Source organism: Populus nigra, chromosome 1, assembly GCF_951802175.1.
Source record: "Populus nigra chromosome 1, ddPopNigr1.1, whole genome shotgun sequence".
Lineage (NCBI taxonomy): Eukaryota > Viridiplantae > Streptophyta > Magnoliopsida > Malpighiales > Salicaceae > Populus > Populus nigra.
Window position 1 is genome coordinate 1354404 of NC_084852.1, and position 18059 is coordinate 1372462.

General features: G+C 33.1%; 3 protein-coding genes across 5 annotated transcripts; 2 read left to right on the top strand and 1 right to left on the bottom strand.

Moving 5' to 3' along the window:
• The first annotated feature begins 3812 nt into the window (after positions 1-3812).
• LOC133683242 (UDP-arabinose 4-epimerase 1-like) lies at positions 3813-8879 on the top strand. 2 transcript variants are annotated; one of them, XM_062106763.1, is made up of 11 exons: positions 3813-3911; positions 4909-5045; positions 5140-5264; positions 5463-5576; positions 5686-5793; positions 5898-5989; positions 6920-7061; positions 7224-7318; positions 7633-7762; positions 8190-8334; positions 8412-8879. In XM_062106763.1, exons 2-11 carry the CDS (start codon positions 4985-4987, stop codon positions 8651-8653), a joined length of 1254 nt encoding a protein of 417 aa, XP_061962747.1. In that variant the 5' UTR covers positions 3813-3911; positions 4909-4984; the 3' UTR covers positions 8654-8879. The 2 variants fall into 2 exon arrangements, with proteins under 2 accessions (XP_061962747.1, XP_061962746.1); XM_062106762.1 differs by having other exon boundaries at positions 3835-3911; positions 4912-5045.
• An 898-nt stretch (positions 8880-9777) lies between these two features.
• On the top strand, positions 9778-12735 carry LOC133689922 (berberine bridge enzyme-like 4). 2 transcript variants are annotated; one of them, XM_062110039.1, is made up of 2 exons: positions 9778-10091; positions 10856-12735. In XM_062110039.1, the coding sequence occupies exon 2, from the start codon at positions 10907-10909 to the stop codon at positions 12503-12505; it is 1599 nt and encodes a 532-aa protein (XP_061966023.1). In that variant the 5' UTR covers positions 9778-10091; positions 10856-10906; the 3' UTR covers positions 12506-12735. The 2 variants fall into 2 exon arrangements, with proteins under 2 accessions (XP_061966023.1, XP_061966015.1); XM_062110031.1 differs by having other exon boundaries at positions 10881-12735.
• A 225-nt stretch (positions 12736-12960) lies between these two features.
• On the bottom strand, positions 12961-14193 carry LOC133689934 (probable carboxylesterase 18). Its single transcript, XM_062110051.1, has one exon. The coding sequence runs from the start codon at positions 14039-14041 to the stop codon at positions 13034-13036; it is 1008 nt and encodes a 335-aa protein (XP_061966035.1). The 5' UTR covers positions 14042-14193; the 3' UTR covers positions 12961-13033.
• Between the last annotated feature and the right edge of the window lie 3866 nt (positions 14194-18059).

An 18059-nucleotide genomic window follows, 5' to 3' on the forward strand; every position in this document is an offset into this window, starting at 1 on the left:
AAGGGTGTCATTTGCGCATCATTCTATTCGTTAGGGATTTATTACATTGATGCCCATTCTCTTAATATCAATTAACAAAAGCTAGATCTCGAGTTAAATTTAATTTTTTTTTTTATTTTAAATTTATTTTTTATATTTTTGGATTGTTTTGATGTATTAATATTAAAAAATAAAAAAAATTTATTTTAACATATTTCCAAGTAAAAATCACTCTAAAAAACAACCGTTTTAATATTCTTAAACATCCCTTTAAAGAACGAATACCATATTTAAATATAATAAAATAAATTTTATATTTATATCTCTGTTTTCCCAATTAAATGCGTTTATATATTTTTTCAATTTTTTGGCATTTGTAAGATTAGTATCTACGAGTCTTCCTATCATGAGCTAAATGCAATATTCCTATATTGCTCAAAGCTAATCTTGGACCAAGATTATTGTGCTATGATTTCGAGTTTGAATCTTTCCTTTATGAATCCAATGCCAAAGACAAACAAAAAAAAGTAAAGCACACGAGAACGAGGAAGCTTGCAAAAGTAATTGGAGTTTTGTCCCTTTTCATGGCGGCTTTACCTGTCTGGATGCTATGTGTCAATGTGACACTCTTTCAAGCTACAAGCTGACAATTTCCCACTTACAAGTAAGTTCAAAGGTGTAATGCCAAATAATGTTCATTCATGGGCAATTAGTCCTTTTTTTTTTCTAAAAATATATTTGGAAACGCAATGTAAATAGGTTTTTAAAAAATTTAAATTTTTTTATTAAAATTTAATATGATTTATATATTCTGGATCGTTTTGATGTGCTGATATTAAAAATGATTTTTAAAAAATAAAAAAATATCATTGATATGCATTTCAGCACGAAAAATTATTTGAAAAACAACTATTATGATACTGAAAATCACTCTCTAAATCAAGCCAAGTGACAATTGCATCTCTCTTGTCCATCCATGACAAAAATGAATTGAAGTAATGTTTTATTTATGTAGAGCAGGCGGACTTACTATTATTAATTATTTGTTGTTATTATTGTATATGAGATTATTAATTATTTGTTGGCCATTCTTAGAATATTCAGAGGGTGTCTGAGAATGAGAATGTAATTGAAGTTGTTTTTTAAAAAATTATTTTTGATATCTAATTAATTTAAAATATAAAAAAATAAAAAAATATTTTTTTTAAATACTTTTAAAATATAAATACAAACATGGTATTATATATTGGATCCCATTGCTAGGAGGGATAGAAGGAAAAAGAGTATATTAATTATACTTGCTTGGCGTTGGTATTAGGTAGAGGAAAAACCATGCCTGATTTGGGATATTGATCTAAGAAATCTGGAATCCAAATTTAATCCGAGTTGAATTATTAATTAAATCTGATAAAATATAAGCTTGAGAAAACCTATTTAATTTTTAATAATTTAATAATCCAAAATCTTTTTGAGATAAGTCTTTAAATAAAGTTAGATAATCACGAGAAAAACAAGTGAATTCTTCTCACCTTGACTAAAGAGATAGTACTTGTTCTTTAGACAACCGACAGTTTTTTTCTAGAACAAAATTAGTTTTTTACCACTGGTAAGACGTTAAAAGAACATTCATGGGCATGATTGAGAGGGTGCTTTTCAAAGGACGCGACATTTAATTTTAATGAACACATCTTTTCATAATGCAGTTTTTTTTTATTTTATTATTGTGATGTCTGAACCAGTTTGTACATCATTTAATTAATTAATTTTATGAATTTTAAAATTAATAATTATATAAATCTTTAATAACCATCATATTAACAATTATATGACTTAAACATGAGACTATAGAATAAGCAAATCCTTTAATCTTAAATTCTTACTACTAAACCATCTACTATATAATTAACTTTTTTTGTATTTTGTTACCAAATTATTTGGAAAATTAACATATTTACCTTAACCATAATTCAATCTTACTTGATCTACATCATTTTAAATTTCAAACATCATTTAATTAACTTTTTTTTTTCTCAAACTATAATTTAATAATAAAAAATATAATTTTCAATCTGATTATTACTGTATAGACTCAAAATTCTTTAAATTATTCTACAAGTTCAGTTATATAAAAAACTCAATTAACTTAGATTAGTTGGACTCTAAAATACCCTTGAATTAAGCTTTGAAGATATGAATTGAGTTAATTTTGTTATTTTTTTTAAATCTTTTTAGATTTGTTTTAAATTCCAGATTTTATGTTATTTTATCCTGACAAAAAGAATTTTTATTGAATTAATATCAATCTCAATCCTTAAAACAAAAAAAAAATACGAATTCTAATTTTTTTTTCTAAGTTTTTCTGCTCACCAATTCCCTGTTTGTTATGGTTATCAATTAAAATAACTAGTAGTCGTGATAAAATTTGTAAAGGGAGCCTAGAGTTGGTAGGGCCGGGGAGACACCTCTAGAGCTTGAAAAATCTCCCCCTTTTTAAGGGACATTTTCATTTTTGTACGAAATGATTCTCTTCATATAAAATCGCACTTTTAGTCTCCCAATATTTACTTTTTTCCTTTTCTTTTTATCGTGTGTTCAAGAGCTTGGAATCTTTTAATATGTTTGTTTGTCGATATAAAAAATATATTTTTAGATCAAGTGTGTATTTTATAAGGCGGTATATATTTTTTTAATTGAAAATATATTAAGATAATATTTTTTTATTGGTATATCACAACCAAAAAATTCCTAAATAAATATTAATTTGATATTATTTTAGGCAGAGAAGAAATTTGAAAATCGCTTTAAAAAACATATTAAACCATAAAAACAAACACTCTCTATTTAATTTATAAATGAATATATTTCTTATATTATTATCACTTATTTAAATTTCACAAAAGATTATAAAAAAATTATTCCTCATCAATACATCTATTCAAGTATGAACACCATATTTAAGACTAGTTAATTTTTTTTATTATACAAAAAAAGATAGTTACTCCACTAGTTAGGTTGGTTACTATACGATGATTTGTATCTTTTGGTAAGATGTGTCCGATGAACAACTTATATTGGAAAAACCTAAATGAAACACTATTATCATTAGCTAAGAAATATTGAATGAAACTATGAGAAGTATAACTCAACTAATCAGATTTTAGATTTGTTTTTTAGAGATCACTAGTTCGAGTCCCACAAACCTTAAGACCATTGAAGACTTGCATGATCGTTAACTTCAAGACCCGTGGAATTAGTTGAGGTGCACACAAACTGACTTGAACATTTATGTTAATAAAATAAAAATATAGGATGAATATTGTGAATGTGATATTATCATTACATAGGTGACATGTGAGTTTACTCTCAAGGTATTATTCAGAGTTTATCTATAAAAAAACTTTTATAAAAGTATCAAATAAAATATATACAATTTACTTAAGAATTAATTAAAGAAGAATATTTATAAAAATTAATTAAAAAAATTGAATGTACAACAAAATCCTCTTATTATTCGGTAATGTTTTTTTTTTAATGTTATGTCTAATTAGTATACTAGAAGAATCAAACATACAAAATAGATAAAAAAAAAATATTTAATCAAAGAGATAGAAATGAAAACATATATTAAATGTCTATGAAATAATCTTATAGTGAATTTTTATAACTATTTTTTTAATTTCATAATAAATGTATCCTAATAAAAATCTGGATTTATCCGATAATTTATTAATCTAGTTAAAATATAACTTTTAATTCATTATTTCTTTTTAAAATTTTTTATAATAAATATTTTTTAAAAAAATAATAAAAAATTCGACAACATGGAAAACACAGAGATTTCTACGCCTATTACTACAAAACTCTTCTCTTTCGCATTCAAACGTACCTTAACAACCGAAACTCCTGTCTCTCCTCTTAACTTTTCGCTTCTCGTACGTTTCTCTCCTTCTCTCCCTCTAATTTTTTGGCAATTCTTTTCTCTCTCTTTTTAAAAATCTTTAATTAATTTTTGTATTTAGTTCTCTTTATCTTTCTTACGTTTTCTTGATCATCTTTTGGTGGGTTCTTTTCATTTCTCTCGTGACTGCATGTCCTTAGATTTCAAGCCTTTTCTTCCCTTTTAATTGTATATTTGTGTATGGTATATATAGACCCTTTTGTGTTCTTGGGAAGTTTGTAATTGTTATTGCTGTTTCCAGGTGCTATTTTGATGTTAAAAAGAGTTTTTGTTTGAGTAAATTGTTGCTTTCAAATATTTGAGCTATTTTTCCCTTTTTTGACTGACTGGCCCTCCTTTTTTTTTTTTTTTATAAAGGTGTGATATTTAGGATTTTTTCTGTGTTTTTTGAGATGGGTTTTGATTGATTGGTGTTCTTGGATCTTGGGGAATTTGAATATTGGGATTTGGTTTGTTCTTCTATCTGTAAAATGGTTTTTTTTCCCTCTTTGTTAGAAACACGATCATTTGTGTTTCTTGGTTCTCTACGGTGGAGATTCTGATATCAGAATTTTCTCTCTCTAAATTTCTGGTATCAGACATGCCCTGACAAACAATTGCAATGTTTTTGTCTTTAATTATTATTCCCATTTTTCTACATGAAGAATGGAGTTTGAAAGTATTTTCTTCTTTTTACTGGTCCATTTGGATCTTGGAACTCTCCACCTTTCTCTCTCTTTTTACTGGTTTTAGATTGTAAAGATTTGAATTTGAGTGGTGAATTTTTCTGGTTTTTTGTTATTCCACATTTGCATAGTAAAATTTGTTCTGCTTTTAGTATTTAACCTTTCACTTTCTTTGTTTTGTTTTGGTTTCAAATACTTGTATAGGGCCCAGCTGGTCTTCCTTTTGTTCTGATTGTACCTTTTCCTCTCTTGGTTTCTTCTGTTTCAAACTCCATCATTGCTAATTGTTATTTGATTTCATTGCAGCAGACTGGAGCAGAAAGCCACTGTTACAGAAGCTTAGTCTTGACGGATAAAGGGATTTGATCTCGTAGGACTCCAAATGCTAAGTTTTGGCAGGACCAGAACTCAGCCAAGGTCCAATAGATCTATGTCCCTTGGAGGTCAGTTTTATGGCTCACCATTTTGATTTTGAAATGCACCCTCTTAACTCCCTTGGTGTTCAGTTTAATTTCTTTTTCTCACTCTGTGTTGCAGGCATGGATTTTTCAGATCCAAAAAGAAAAAATAATGTTGTAGGAAAGATTCTTTTGGCCGCTTCCCTAACAGCTGTATGTATAATTATGCTGAAACAATCTCCAACCTTTAATTCTCCAAGCCCGGTAACTCCATGTTCCTTTGTTCATTCTCTTTCTGTTAATTTTTAATTTAGTACCAAACATACCTGGTTTTTCCCTTGAAGCCGCAGAAATAGCATTTAAAAACTTCATGCATTTAAATAAGTTCAGCCATTGAGTTATGATTTGAGCTTATGATATTTTCTTAATGTGCTTTCTGATTTGTTGGTTTGTTTATTTCAGTTCTCTTTGCGTGAAGATGGGGTGATCCATGTCCTTGTGACAGGTGGTGCTGGCTACATTGGTTCCCATGCAGCATTGCGACTTTTGAAGGATGGTTACCGAGTAACCATAGTGGTATGTTCATCACAAGAAATGTAGTAGCATCCTTTTGAGATCTCTTATTGCTTGTGATATTTAATTTTTTCTTGGTCTTTTAAGTTTAAGATTTTCATATTGTTAACAGGACAACCTTTCTCGAGGAAACTTAGGTGCAGTTAAGGTTTTACATGAGTTATTTCCTGAGCCTGGGAGGCTTCAGTTTATATATGCTGACTTGGGAGAGCCTAAAACTGTATCCTTATTATTTGATATATAATATATATAGCCTATTTTAGGTTGTTTTTAAAGACAGTTGAACTTGGATATTGCAACTTGTTTCCTTTACCAAATTTTCAGGTTAACAGCATCTTTTCACAAAATGCATTTGATGCTGTGATGCATTTTGCAGCAGTTGCATATGTTGGGGAAAGCACCGTGTACCCCCTTAAGTAAGTTTTCTATGTGGTCTGAATTAAACCTTTCCTGTTTCTATTGAACTTGCTTCAATTATTTTTTGGGTGATGACAGGTTTAAATATTTTTTTTCCATGTGGCAATGGTAGTAACAAGAATAAAAGGCTTTGCTGAAACTTCTTTTGGCATAAGGGATTTCTTTGATAACTTAACAATATGGTTTGCATTCGAGAATTGCAAGATTAGATGACATTATAATGTCTTTAAATTATAGCAGGGTAGCAGATTCATGCCCTTATTTTGATAAAATTAGAGGCAAACGAGCTTCTCTTTAATGAAGTGAACAAACATTAAGAGAATGGAAGAAATTATCTTCTAATGCTGGTAATGAGTGATATTTGGATTCAAAACTTAAAGCATAACCTTGTACCTGAATCACTTCTATGTTTTTTCTTCTGTAAGGGAACAAGAGGGGAAGTGAATGTGCTAGATAGCAGAAAGGAAAGAATTAGGTGAACTTTTAGCCATAAGCAAAATCCCTTTCTTTGAAAGTTAAGATTATTTTTGTCATTGATAGTACAGGGCATAGAAAAAGTTGTGTTGTTTGACAGCCTTTCCTTCAGAGCTTGTTTTCAAAATATACATGGCATTGTACAAACATACTGCATAATAGATTAGGAAAGCCATGTTTGGTAGGAACTTTGATTGTATCTGCATATTTTGTTTCTCAGTTCAATAATCATAAGAAAACCCGCTGGCAGCTATAGAGTAAAGAAAATTGCTTTTGGAAACTGATATAATGTAAATCAAGTTGGAGACTTGAATTTTCTTTTATCAAATATTTCATTTTTATACAGATGTATGGATCACCTCTTAACTATAATCCAATATTCTCTATTGATATCAAAATTAATACCCTTGATCGTATGTGTCCTTAATGATGATATGTTTGTTCTTGCTGTGCAGGTACTATCACAACATTACATCAAATACCTTGGTAGTGTTGGAGTCAATGGCTGCAAATGATGTAAAGACTTTGATATATTCAAGCACATGTGCAACATATGGGGAGCCTGAAAAGATGCCTATTACTGAAGACACTCCACAGGTTTGATTTAAAAACTTTTTAACCAGCATTTTTTATTCATCTGTCTATCCAGTCTAAGCTTAATTAAGGACAAGAGAGCACAAGAATGATATGCTACGACTCGTTTTACTTCACACCAGGTTACATGCTAGGTGACTGATTTATATTTCCCCCCCAACTCAGGTACCCATTAATCCATATGGAAAAGCTAAGAAGATGGCAGAAGATATCATCCTTGACTTCTCTAAAAATTCAGACATGGCAATTATGATATTGAGGTTGGTATTGAGTTCCCTTGTCCCTTTTCTTGAAAGTGTTGACTTTCCAATAATTGATCAATTTTTTTTGTTATTTTGAAAGTATTTCTCAAATGCTTGTCATTCAATTTACTAGTTGATCTCTAGTTTTTGTTGTTTTTGAAGTATTTCTCAAATGCCCTTTTTTCAGTTTTTGAACTCACTGCAGAAGATTAGGCTTTGAATTCAATTGATAACTTAAAGCAACATCCCTGTCCTGAAATGAAAGTTTAATAATAAGAATATCTCACTCTTAAAGGTATGAATTGACAAATGCTTTTCTGACCAAATTTCAGATACTTCAATGTGATTGGATCAGATCCAGATGGAAGGTTAGGTGAGGCTCCTAGACCTGAACTGCGTGAGCACGGACGAATTTCTGGTGCTTGTTTTGATGCTGCTCGTGGTATTGTTGCTGGACTAAAGGTATTTGGATTTTTATTTGACCTTGAATTTTTCCCTTTTAGATCAAAATTGCAACTTCACTGTTGAGTTATTTCAAGGCTGTGCTGCAGTTGGTAAAAAAGAGATTTTCTTCATTCGATCTTATGGAAAACAAATGTACACGATGTCTTCCTGCTTGGTTATTGATATTACTTTGATTTTCAGAACCTGGTTGGTTTAGTTTTAGGTGCCCGATTTCCTTGGTTGCTGAAAATTTAGACAGTTTGGGAGTCTTAGAATCAGGTTGCTGGGACATTTATTGAGGTTTTACACCTAGAGGCTGTGTTGTTATCTGCTTGCTTCCCTCTGTGTTGTGCCATTTAGACAAAAAAACATGCTCCCTGCTCTGTCGTCGTTCTTATGTTATGATGAATGAAATTCTCAGAATGTTGGTGTTTTCACTTTGCAGGTTAAAGGAACGGACTATAAGACACACGATGGAACTTGTATAAGAGATTATATCGATGTTACTGATCTTGTCGATGCTCATGTTAAAGCACTTGAAAAGGCAATGCCTGGGAAAGTTGGAATCTACAATGTTGGCACTGGAATGGGTGGGTAACCAGTTCCCCTGTTCACTGAGCTGCTTTTCATTGGTCTTGTGTTCTCAAGAATTTTTTTTTTTCATCAGGTAGATCAGTCAACGAGTTTGTACATGCATGTAAAAAGGCAACCGGTGTAGATATCAAAGTAGACTATTTACCTCGCCGGCCTGGTGACTATGCTGAAGTGTTTAGTGACCCATCAAAAATTAACCGTGAGCTGAACTGGACAGCACAATACACTGATCTCCAAAAGAGTTTACAGGTTGCTTGGAGATGGCAAAAATCACATCAAAATGGGTATGGATCCCCTTTGGTGATGGCTTCTTGAACATTTAGGGAAGAGTCCGTAGCAGAAATTAACTCGGTTCATAGACCCCACGCAGCACTGACCTCAGCTGTGTTTCTATTCTCTCATAGAAGAGGGGTTTCAGATGAAAGATCATTTATTCACCTAAAATATAGTGTTAGGAGCGGCCAATTCATTACATGTATTCGAACAGATAATATCTCAATAACATGATGCCTTGGTGCAGGTATAGCTTCTATTGATTCTACCCTCTTGGTTATACCCATCATTTTTCGAAGTTCTTTCTCTGAGAATGGACACTGGATAGTTTGCCTCCAGAATCGTTTCATTTAGCCAAGTTAACCTCAGTTTCACCAAAGGAGATCATTGAAACTGCTAGGGTTACAAGGTTCTAGCTTATAAGATTGTCTGACTGAATTGGCAAGTTGCCCTAGTTGAATAGACTGGTCCATCTAGCTCCGAAAATGATGGTACTATGTTGTCACTGCAATCACATAATATATGCAAAACTTGTCTGTCAGATGTCAACGCAATCTTTGAAGAGGAAAGAGTGAATTGTTCTTTGATCCTGTGTTTTTAGTGAAAATTTGATTTTAATAAGCCAATATTGAGTCCCTGTATTATCATATGTTTGTAGTTTAGTCCTTCTATTGTTTTTTTTGCATGAAAATTCAGTTTTTTTACTAAATATCCTTCATTTCTAGTCAAAATTTCCAATCTCACCTTCTATAAACAAAATTAGAAGGATAAGCAAGAAATCTCAAAAAGAATTCAGTCACCTTTGGTCAAGTGACTGACTTGTGATTTTCAAGACTAGATGTACTATCTTAGAATTATCATCAAAACAAGGACTAAACTATAATTTACCCTGTACGAAAGTTGTAGAAGATTAATGGAAATAGTCAAAGCAAGTTTTACAGGAAATCAAGGCCATCGTTCAATAGAAAAACCTAGAAGACTGACTTGAAAAATGTCAAGCAGCCATGAAGGAAAGCTATGGTCTCTGTATAAAAATCCATTGAAAAACCTAGAAGACTGACCTGAAAAAAGTCAAGCAGCCATGAAAGAAAGCTATGGTCTACAATGGATAAAAATCCCAACTAGTGGTTGGAAAATGTACACATAAAAAGTAATGTAGATCAAAATATCTAGCACTTGTTTGACATGTATAAATACGCTAAGGATTTCCACTTTTTGGTGTGTCTAACAGTAGATACCAACCAAGATTCTTTGCTTCTGCAGGCCATTCAATCAATTCCAAATTATCAATTTCTCTCAATCCCAGCTTTTTGTTTATTTCAAAACTTGTAAATTGCAGCAAGCGGATTGGTGTTTTGAGAGCTAGCTATGTCAGTTGGCACACCTCAAGTTTTCCACCATATGCTGATGGCAACTTGTCAGGAAAAGCAAGCTTATCTAGTCCATTATGCTTGCTGATAACAATCCATATTCATTAAAGGTTATCTCTCATTCTCACTCTATCTCTCTCTTCTCTTTTATTGTTTGAAGTATGATTACAGCTTATGGAAGATCATTGTCAGCTGTGTGCATTTATGTCTCTTGCTTAATTTGTCTCTTGCTGGTCTTGATGTTATCAAGTCCTTTTCTTATGTGCAGCATGGAGATTTAAAAATCTTCTATGGGTATTAAAAAACACCCACTAGACATTGAAAATTGGTGATTGAAATCACTGTTCGATATATCTGAAGCCACAAGGCTTCAATGCATAATTGGTGATGGTTTTGTTGACAACTGTAAAACCAGAATCATGCCAAGTATACCTGATGAACCTGGCCTCACAAGTTAATCCGGCCAAGTGTTTAGTGTCTGGTTGATTCATCCAGGCTAGGCATGATCAACGCTGGATTTTTATTTTTATTAAAAAAAAAAAACAAGGCAATGCAATTTAAAAAAAAACAGTTGACTCGGTGAATCTTGGATTGGTTCTTAAATTGGATTTCCATAAAACAACTATGATACCGAGAGTTTGTTATGTCTGAGACAATATATTCTGTGATTGAGGTTTTTGATCATGTGTGAACCAGCTAGATACAATATTTTTTATGTATAATAGTAGCCCTCTTCAAATTATTGAAAGAAATAGGAAGACAAGCAAGATATTATATCATCATAACATGATCTGGAAACATTTTAGAATGCTGCTAGCAGTGCTCTGCAATAATTTTGCACCGATACAGTTGTCTTTTCCTTTCCAAAATACAGCTACCAAATTTGTTTGATCATGCAGCCTGGGACTGAGAAATCATCCTGAAAATGAAAGCTTCAATGTCTGCAACACTCTCTGTAGTTTCAGCCCTCCTGTTGCTAGTGTCATTGGCAGCTTCTGATACAGTTCTTGACAGGTTTCTACAGTGTCTTCCTAGCCATAGCCATCCTTCTCACCCAATCTCTAAAGCAATCTATAGTAACACAAATCCCTCTTTTGAGTCTATCTTGCAAGCACTGATAAAAAACCGTAGATTTTTGACTCCTGCAACCCCAAAACCACTTGCGATCATCGCAGCCGTCCATGAATCCCATGTCCAAGCAACAGTTATTTGCGCAAAGTCTAATGGCTTGCAAATTAGAATCCGGAGTGGTGGCCATGATTATGAGGGCCTTTCTTATGTATCTGCAGTCCCATTCATCATCCTCGACATGTTCAATCTTCGATCCATCGACATAGACATAGCGAGTGAGACAGCATGGGTTCAATCTGGGGCAACTCTTGGTGAACTTTACTACAATATTGCCAGCAAGAGTAACATTCATGGCTTTCCAGCTGGTGTTTGCCCTACTGTTGGTATAGGTGGTCACTTTAGTGGAGGGGGCTTTGGGACCATGATGAGAAAATATGGCCTTTCTGTGGATAACATCATTGATGCACAATTAGTAGATGTCAATGGCAATATCCTTAATAGGAAGACAATGGGGGAGGATCTCTTTTGGGCAATTAGAGGAGGTGGAGCAAGCTTTGGAGTCATTCTTTCTTGGAAGATCAGTTTGGTTCAAGTTCCTCCCGCAGTGACTGCATTCAGGGTTGCTAGGACCTTGGAGGAAGGAGCAACTGATGTGTTTTACAAGTGGCAACTAGTTGCTAGCAAACTAGACAAGGATCTTTTCATTAGAGCAATGTCACAAGTTGTCAAAGGAAGCAGTGGGGGTTCTAAAAGAATTAGCATCTCTTTCATTGGCCTCTTTCTAGGACAAAGTGGAGCACTCCTTTCCTTGCTGAGCAAGAGCTTCCCCGAGTTAGGTTTGCAGCAAAAAGACTGCAAGGAAATGAGATGGATAGAGTCTGTAGTTTTCTGGGCAAACCTTCCAAATGCAACATCAACTGATGTTCTACTCAACAGGCCAAAACAAGCAAGCTTATTCAAAAAGAAATCTGATTTTGTGAAATATGTCATTCCAAAGAATGCTTTGGAAAGCATATGGAAGGTGATGATCAAGGTAGAGCCAATATGGATGCAATGGAATCCTTATGGAGGAAGAATGGATGAGATTTCGGCAACCGCAACTCCATTCCCTCATAGAGCTGGAAACCTGTTCAAAATCGAGTACTCCACAACCTGGATCGAAGAAGGAATTGAGGCCACCAATCACCATACAAGTTTGTTAAGACAACTGCATGATGCAATGGCTCCTTATGTCAGCAAGTATCCAAGAGAAGCATTTCTCAACTACAGGGATCTTGATATCGGTAGCAATCCTAGCAACCAGACCATCTTTGAGGAAGCTAAAGTTTATGGGAGCAAGTATTTTAAGGACAATTTTCCTAGGCTGGTGACAGTGAAATCAAGGGTGGATCCTGATAATTTCTTCAAGAATGAACAAAGCATCCCAGTTAATTTTGCACGAGTAAAAGCCTGAATGGTAGTAGTTAAAAAAGCATCAGACGGTATCATATCTGGGGGTGGACATTCCTCCAAGTTGATTAATTTGGTTTCTATTTCGTACTATCCACCACCCCAAAATGCTGAGATGCACATGGAAAAAGACTTAAATCATTGGTTTATTAGGTCAACCTGTAAGTTATTAGATTACCCTGTAAATCAGCAGATCGATTATTTTTATTAAAACAAATGCATTTTATTCTTGTTTTTTAGGGTTGACATGATTAGATTTAAATTAAGTTTATTCAAGTAAATTTAGATAATTAAAAAATTGAATTGAATCGTTGGAAACCGCGTAATTTATATAGTTACAACGTATTATTTTTCAAATACTGTTTTTTTAGTTTATTTTTTTAATGAGAAAGTGCTATTTAAAAAACAAATCTTGAACTAAAAGGGCCATGATATTACCATATTCATAAGAGAAAAAAATAATAAAGCAGAACAAATAGATAATTCAAGCTGATAACATAAACACCTAAGCAGAAGAAAGTTGTTAATTTCTTCATCTGGACATTTGTTTTTGCATAAAATCTTTCACTTCCTTGATAAACAAAGAAAACTCAGGCACACAAGGAAAAAGGTGAAATGAATGGAATGCGTTGACATACTCAACTAAATACACTTCTTTTCCACTTTTCTTCAGTCCCTCGTAGTACCTCTTTTGCCAGTCCTGGAGAGGATCCAACCCCCCAATAATAACAAGAACTGCAGGGAATTTAAGCTCTGAAATGTCAACAGAGTTAGGCCCAAAAACATTCGACGCCTGATGGTCCCGATTCGAACCCTCTGGCAGAAACGATCTCCACATCCAGTCTGTAGTATCCATTGGAACAAAGGGATCTCTAGAAAGCTTGATTTCAGATCCTGTACGCTCTTCTCCTCCAAAGAATGGCTGTATGGCTATAACTCCAGTCAGTTTTATATTGGAAAGTTCAGATTTGCAAGCCTTTAGTGCCATGTGATGAGCTAGATTGCCACCAGCACTGTCTCCAGCAACAAAACTGTGCTTGAGATTCGCATGGTTTGGAAGGACTTCAAGGTATGATTTATCAATAAATTTTATAACATCAAAACCGTCTTCATATTGGCATGGATACCTATGCTCAGGAGCCAGCCTGTAGTTTACAGAGATGATGACTGCAGGTAGCAGGCGGGCGAGCCTGTAGCATAAATCATCAAACAGCTTTGAATTGGCCGCCAAGCAGACGAACCCACTCCCGTGGAAGTAGAAAATAACTGGGATTTTAACTTCATTGTCGGTGGTTGAAGTTCTGAAGACGGGGTTGTAGAGGCGGAACCAAAGGCTGCGGTCTTCATCAATAGTGAAATCAGTGGTTGTGACACCATCTATGGGCTTGTCAGGCGATGGAGAGGTTTTATAGTCGAGAAAGTTGAGCAAGAGGCGGTTCAGAGATCCATCAGAGCGACGAATCATGACTTTAAAGGTGAAGGAGAAGAGGGATGTAAAGAGCCTTACCTTCCATGGGAGGTCAGCTGAGTTTTGAGACATTTTCTTCTCTTCTTTTTAGTTCAGGCTTTGGTACTGTTGTTTTATGAACAGATTAAGAAGAAGAATATGTTGAGAGTTGAAACAAATGGCAACACTCACGACACCATTTATGATGGGTAGGGTTTTGGCAGCTGAAAGACCATTAAATGGTTGCAGAAACAACGGTTGAAAGCGTCAATTATATATTTTTATATAAGTATATATTTTTATATGGATCCCACTGAAAAAACATCAATTACACCTCCCAATCAAACTTCCTGTTTTGAAAGCGTTACCTCAAATTTTAATTTTTTTAATTAATTTTTTTTATATTTTCAAATTATTTTGATGTGGTGATCTTAAAAATAATATTTTTTTTAAAAAATAAAAAATATTATTTTAATGCATTTTTAAGCAAAAAAACACTTTAAACTATAATCGCTACCACAATCCCAAACAAACTCTAAATAGAAAGAGCCAAAGCATGTCAAGCCAAGAGGAGAGAAACACAAGAGTGAAAGAGAGGAATCCCATAAATTTTTTGAAGTATTTGGAAGAGAATATATGAGATGTTTATTTCTATTAGTAGCGAGATTTTCAATTATTTTCCTATTCATAGAGAGTGATTGTTATCATAATTTAATTTTTGTTTTTGATTTTGATTTTTATAAAATAAAAAGAAAATGAAATGGAAGAATTGGAATGAATGAAGAAATATTGAGATTTGGGTCAAGACATCACAAATGGGAAGTTTTTGAGGATCAATTAGGGAGGAATTGTAAATTTAGGGTTCAATTTTGCTAGAAATTGGTCCTCTAAAGTCTAAGAAAAATCCTCATTAGTAAGAAGATTCTTATTTTATTAGGTAAATCTTATTCGCTCTAACGTCAACAAACAAAAAGAACTAACTATTATTTAATTTTAGAAATACGTTTTATGTATAAGTTTGTAATTCCAGATATTAAAAGAAAACAAAATAAATTTTTTTTGATATTTTTTAAATATTAACCTAATTCTCATGACTTTAATAAACTGGTTATTAAAGTTAAAAAATACATGCTAATATATATATTTTTTTAATTTTTTTTTGTTATATGAAAATATGATATGATTTTTTTTATATTTTGAGAGACTTGGCTGTATACATGAAAAAAAAATATATATATTTTAAAAAAATATTTCAGAGAAAACTGGGTATTTTAATACCGAATTTGTATCTTTATAGTATAAAAATACAAACCAATATTAATCAAAATTTATAGAAAAATACATAAAAAAATCAAAATTTTTTTTAGGATTTCTAGAATTGTTTTTGTAAAATATATAATATAATATTATTATTTTATATTGGATTGGGCTTAGCCTAATCATATGGACTGAGCCCCACCTGATTGGGCAGAGTCTGGCCCTAAAGGAAACTGGGCTGATACAGGCCCAAAGTAAACTGGGCTGAAACTAGCCTAAGAGGAAGACCTTTTTTCTACAAGGCTGGACTCAGCCCAGTCATGTGGGCTGGACTGAAAACAATTGGCCGGTTACTATGCTGAGCATAATAATCAGTTAATTACAATTAGCTGGTTACTATGCTAATTATATTTCATTTGCTGCAGAACGTGAATTGTTCACGTTCTGCATGCAAACAAAACAAACAAGTAAGAGGGAACAAAGAAGGGGAAAAGATTACCTGGAGTGAGGGAGCATGGTTGCTGTCGTTGGCGGTGGAAAAATGGTGGTTGCTGCAGTTGTTCTTCCCCTGTTTCCTCTTCCTTTTTCTTCTATGTTTTTCTTTGTTTTTGCTTCTCTGTTCCTTTTCTCTTCTTTTGTTTTTCGCTTACTTTCCCCTATTTCCTTTATCCCTGGTTTCCTTGTTCTTGTTTCTACTTCTATCTTTTCCCTCCTTCTTTCCCCTTAGTTCTCCTCTGTTTCCTTCTGCTTTCCCCCCTATGTTTCTCTCTATTTTTCTTCGTTCTCCTTTCCCTCAAATCTCCTCAATGTTCTCTGAATTTTTTTTGTCATCCTTCTAGTCCTCTTTCTATTCTCTCTCTTTTTTTTTTGTCTGTTCGTTCCCTCCTCTCTATAATCTCCCTATCTTTTTTCATCCCCCTCTCTCTTGGTCCTCCCCTGGTATTTATAAGGGGTAGGGGGGAACCATCCTATCCAATCATGGCCCAGGGGGCCTTACCTCTGTCCATTCATGAGATAGGATAAGGTGGTTGGGGCGGTCTCTGTGCAGCCACCTCAGAATTGCTCACAGAGCATGACTCTCCTCTCTTTTTGTTGCAATGTCGCGGTCGCACAAATTAATTACCCTAGCTTAAAACACACAAGATAGTATAGAGCAAGCAAGGGGTCGATCCCACGAGGAAGTTTCAAGTCAGATTTTTATGTTGTACGTTATGTAATTGGGGGGATTTGGTTTGTGATTATCTAAAAGGTAAGATAAACAAATGTAAACTTATTTTTGTTAATAAGAGAAATATATCATAAGGTAGAGGCATCAATTGCATCAACCAGTTCTACAAAATAAAAGACAATTATGTGAAATCCAAAGCTAAGCCACATGCCAGAGAAAAACTTGAAAATTCTCTCTTATCAAAGTTACTTTATGGGCTTACAAAGGTTTCTTTACCTTTTTATGAGGATTGTATTATAAGTTAACAACATAGGTTAAAGTTTGACATATCAACGACTAAAAATAAATGCATCATAGACTTGATTTCTTTTGATGTTTGGCGTGCTCATTATATTGATGGGAGGAGAAGAAACTTTGTATAATTCATATATGACTTCTTTAGAAGTTCTTAGGTGTATCTAATCAAAAGTAAGACAAATGTGCTCTTAGTATTTAAAACCTTTAAAGCATATGTAGAACTTGAAGCTAAGAAGAAGATCAAGTGTTTGAGGATAAATATGTTAAAGGAGTATCGCTTATGGGATCCCACTGCCTAGAAGATAGTCATTAGCAAAGATGTAATATTTATGGAAGATAAAATACAAATGGAAAAAAATGATAGCACTTTAAAGGAAACTACAATAGTTCAAATGGAAAATACTTAAGATCTAGGACTAACAAACAGGATTCCAGGGTTGCAAATTCATCGAGATAGAAGTAAAAATCACAAAAGAATTATTTGAAGAAAAGCTTGTGACGCTTCAACATACAAGATTATAAGCCAATTTTAACCCAATTTCCTATTAACTTCAATGATCTCCGCGGGCCTTTCTCTAATTGTTGTTAGGCAATTATCTTTCCTTAAAATTGCCTTTATTTTTAATTTTTTACAGTGACAAATTGTTCCCCTTGAACCTCTTAATCTTGTACTTTGTTGCCATTTTACTTATCATGATCTGTTCAACTATTATTATTTCAATTAAGAATTGTAACATACACAGAAAAAGTATCATATGAATAATACTTATACTAAGTAATCATAAACAGTCTCGTTTAAAACCCAATCTCCTTAGACAAAACTTCTTAAACTGTATTTATTTACTGTTATGACTTTTTGTATATGTGGATAATGATATATATATATATATATATATATATTTGAAGAGTACTGTGAACGATGTCATATGTGAATAAAACCAACCAGATTGCTCTGATACCACTGTTAGGATCCTAGCATGCAAAGTAATAAAACACATCTCAATAGAATATGATAAAATAAGAAGTAAGAGATAAGAATTTACATGGTTCACCTAAATTTAGCTACATCCACTAGCATGTATAGAAGGATTTTATTAAGTAATGAAAATTACAAACATTCTCTATTGGTAGGAGAACAATTGAAAATCTCTCTACTAATAGGAATAAACACCTCACACACTCTCTCACAAATACTTCAAAAAATTTATAGGATTTCTCTTTTTCACTCTTGTGTTTCTCTCATTTTAGCTTCACATGCTTTGGTTCTCCAATGTTGCTTTATTTATAGGTTGAACATATAGTACACTTATTTCTTCATTGTCATCATTCATGGAGGTTTTGGCAGTGTGATATTCAATGTCTTGTCTTGAGTTGGTGTATGCTTGGAAC